This window comes from Cibotium barometz, chromosome 22 (genome assembly GCF_041138505.1).
Source record: "Cibotium barometz isolate CiBa-2024 chromosome 22, ASM4113850v1, whole genome shotgun sequence".
NCBI classification, from domain to species: domain Eukaryota; kingdom Viridiplantae; phylum Streptophyta; class Polypodiopsida; order Cyatheales; family Cibotiaceae; genus Cibotium; species Cibotium barometz.
This window is the reverse complement of record NC_141067.1, coordinates 19,283,503-19,286,890: the sequence shown is the minus strand read 5'-3', so window position 1 is coordinate 19,286,890 and position 3,388 is coordinate 19,283,503. Positions and strand designations below refer to the sequence as shown.

General features: G+C 43.5%; 1 protein-coding gene across 1 annotated transcript; it reads left to right on the top strand.

Moving 5' to 3' along the window:
• The first annotated feature begins 471 nt into the window (after nt 1–471).
• On the top strand, nt 472–2,616 carry LOC147626344 (transmembrane family 220 helix protein). Its single transcript, XM_086816486.1, has 3 exons — nt 472–754; nt 1,555–1,839; nt 2,371–2,616. Exons 1-3 carry the CDS (start codon nt 649–651, stop codon nt 2,427–2,429), a joined length of 450 nt encoding a protein of 149 aa, XP_086672612.1. The 5' UTR covers nt 472–648; the 3' UTR covers nt 2,430–2,616.
• The last annotated feature ends 772 nt before the right edge of the window (nt 2,617–3,388 follow it).

Below are 3,388 nucleotides of genomic sequence, written 5' to 3'. Positions count from 1 at the left end.
TGTGAGAGAGAACCACCGCGAAGGCTATCTCCTTCTTGCCTCCATCTAAGCAAAGGAAGCTCTACCTTCATCCCCTTAGCAACGGGGCATTCCGGAGAGAACACTACGGACGATCTCGCGCACCCACATGGTAAGTTGCATTTGCGGCTCTATAGTAAAGTGGGTGGAGAAGGAGCTAATGAGAGGGAGGACCCTTCTACAAGAATAAAGGACAGAGCAAATTTCAACTGGGAACCTCTCCGAATGTGCTCATAAAATCGGGGCATAGTAAATTTTGCACCTTTGAATGCAAAGTTTTGAGTGCAAGGCTTCACAATTCCCAAGTTTTGAGTCTTTACTTATAAATGCTTCTAATTTACTCAAAATTAGTAAGAAATGGGTAAAACATTAACATTTTTCTCAACAAATTACAAAACTTAGAACCCTGAAAATTTGCTTGAAATGTGACCTATTTCAAAATTGAGGAAATAAAATGTACAGGTAAGAACGAGGTCTGTTGGTATATATAGTTTGCAGGTTTACTGGGACTCCGGGATCCGATGCAGGCGTGTGGGGCTACAGCAGGAAATGGGCACTTGACAAAATGTGTGTAGTCAACGGCATGGCTAAATGGGCCCATCGCCAAGAGCTTGAAAGAGGAGGAGAAGCATGGGGCTGGTTCGAGAAGGCGCCATGATGGGAGCTACAACGGTGGGATGCTTCTTCATGGCCATCCTCTTCGCCTACTCGGCTTCTGTGCAGTTGGATGACATAGGTAAGCCTTTCATTCTTCAATTTTCTAGCCCCCATAGACAGGCTTCAATTTGCATGGGAGAAGGAGGGCATGTTTACAAATGGGTGTCCCATCTTTTTTTTTCCTGAGTAGATCCTTCTGTAGTCAGCCCTCGCATGGCTTGGCACCCGCCCCAAGGCGGCTTGGTCTCCCTGCCTGAAGGCATTACAACTTGTGGTGGCGATTCGGCCGCATTACCATCGGGGCTGTGTGGATGGGTGCTCCATGTTCACCTGATACAAATGGGTCTTTTCAGACTTTGCTAGTTCAAAATCATCATTTCCTCTCCAATCCATGGTGAAGAGGATTCATGTAAGGCTCGGTAAAAACAGTTTTCCCAACACTGCGTTATAGGCTTGTTGGGCTTTGCTTTTTTCACAATGGGTTCTTCTTTTCTTTGTCTATTGGGCTTAAAAATGCCTGTACCCTCATAGGCTGGTTGATGTGGGGGTGTCTTTCATCTGGGATGCACAACCATGGATACTACGGCCTTACATACTCGGCTCAACCATGGCTACTCCAGCCTTAATACTGTTTTGTGGGCTTCAAAATACACATGGCATCTTTCTCATTTAAGGTTTTCAATATTTTGTGAGCTTCAAAATACACATGTTCTTTTGCAGTTATGGTTTCCTAAAATTCATTTGTTCTTGATTTTTTCTTTATGTGCAAAGGCAAGCTACTACAAATGAGATGGCTCCCATATGAGTTTCTTTTGGGGACTCTTGCTCTAGAATGTGCTATGTGAATGGGCATTTACAATTACAAATGTGTTTTGCCAGATTGGTACTTTTGGCTGCCTCTCTACACCTCTGCCAGCCTCATCAGTATCATGCACACAGTGGCCGTAGCCAGCTACCCTCTTTGGGCCCTCCTGAACCTGTTGTTTGGGCTCCTCCTGTTCATCAAGGTGGTCTTGGAAGCTGCCACAATGGGCGCCCTCTTTTCATTGGACATGAAGGAGAGAGTGGTGAGGGAGAAGCTGGGCAGTTTGCTGGTTGTTTTGGCTATGGCCCTGCAGCGCCAAATGATGCTGAGCACCAAAGCCACCAAGCTTCATGCACTAGGTAAGGTTTCAAAGCTTTTTGTTAATCTCCTACCAGGAGGGCCCATTCTCATGTGTCTCAAAAACATGGTGCAAGTTTGCAGCCACAGGCTTGCAATGTTGCCCATCTTTCTTTTGTGCTTAGGTTGGTTACACATTATTGTGGAGGTGGTCATATGGTCAAGCATGGGGGTGCTGCCATCAAGAGATTGTGTAAACACCATGACTTAGATTAGTTACACCTTGTTAAATGATCATCTAGGCCATGCATGATGGTGGTCCTTGATGAAGGGTCTTGCAAATACCTTTACACATTGTGTCCCCTTGTCAAGGGGGTTGCCTGGACCATGCATGATAGTGCTCATCTAACCCCAGTAAGCAGCCTCGTTGTTAGTATACCGTTTTTAATGTTGAGTGTATCAAAAATGAAAGTCTTTTGAGTCCGCATGTACATTAAGTAGTGGATGGGATGGGTGTTTGGATTATCTTAGTTGTTTGCTTACTGCGTATGGGTGTTTGGATGCTTTCATTTAGTCTTTTGCTGTTTGTGCAGGAATATGGGTTTTCATAGCCTCAAGCACAGGGCTGTGTGCTGCCTATTTCTGTAGATAGCTGTGCTCGGACATCTGAATCAACAAGTTTGTATATGACACTTTGTTGTCCACAATACATCTACAAAATTTGTGTTTGCTAGACAAGACTAAGCACTTTTGCGTGACATGTATTTGAAAATGTCTCATTGGACATGGATTCCATATGAAATGTTCATATTAATACATGCCATACATGTTTATTTGAATGGATAAATCATTGCTAAGTTTAAGTGCTTTGTTGATGGGGTCATATGTCATCATGTCTTTAGGCATTCAAGGCAATATGAACTCTCAGTCTCACATAAGTCGTCATAACCTCAAGGCTGTCTACCTTTGTACAAACACTTAAGGAGAGTTGATGTATCTTATGCAAGTCAAATGTTCTTATATGCTCTCTCGTATGTTTTGACTTTTGAAGCTTAAACCTTCAGATCACTCAACTACTTAATGAGAAGAGTGGTAGAGGGTGAAGGAGAGGAAGACTAATTGCATTGAGCCTTAATGTGTAAACTCCGCATATTTCTTACAAAGCTCTTCAATGGTTGTCATTGAGGTCGGTCCATCATTAGTTGTGATGATTTTGACCATGCTGAATCATACTCAAGCCTGCAAGCAAAAACGGCCACCATAGAAGAAAAGAAAGTGATGAGAAATGGAGATCAAGCATCAGCTTGTGATCTTGGCTTCATAACCAGGCGGAATCAGACCTAACTCCACCATTGTATGTGGTTTACTTGGAGGATACGAAACCAGGCTAGGCTTTATCAACCCATCGCCACTCCTTGAGAAGAGGGTTGAGAAAAGGGTTTATACCGCAAACATAAACTTCTTCACCCAAGGCTGGAGGTTCAGCGTATCTCTGGGAGGAACTCGAATTGGAGCTTTGTGAAATGAAAGTGGCAGTTTATGGTAATGGTGGGAAAAGCAAATCCTATTAAAAGAGGGAGTAGAAGTCTACAATCTCATGTCCAGAAATCT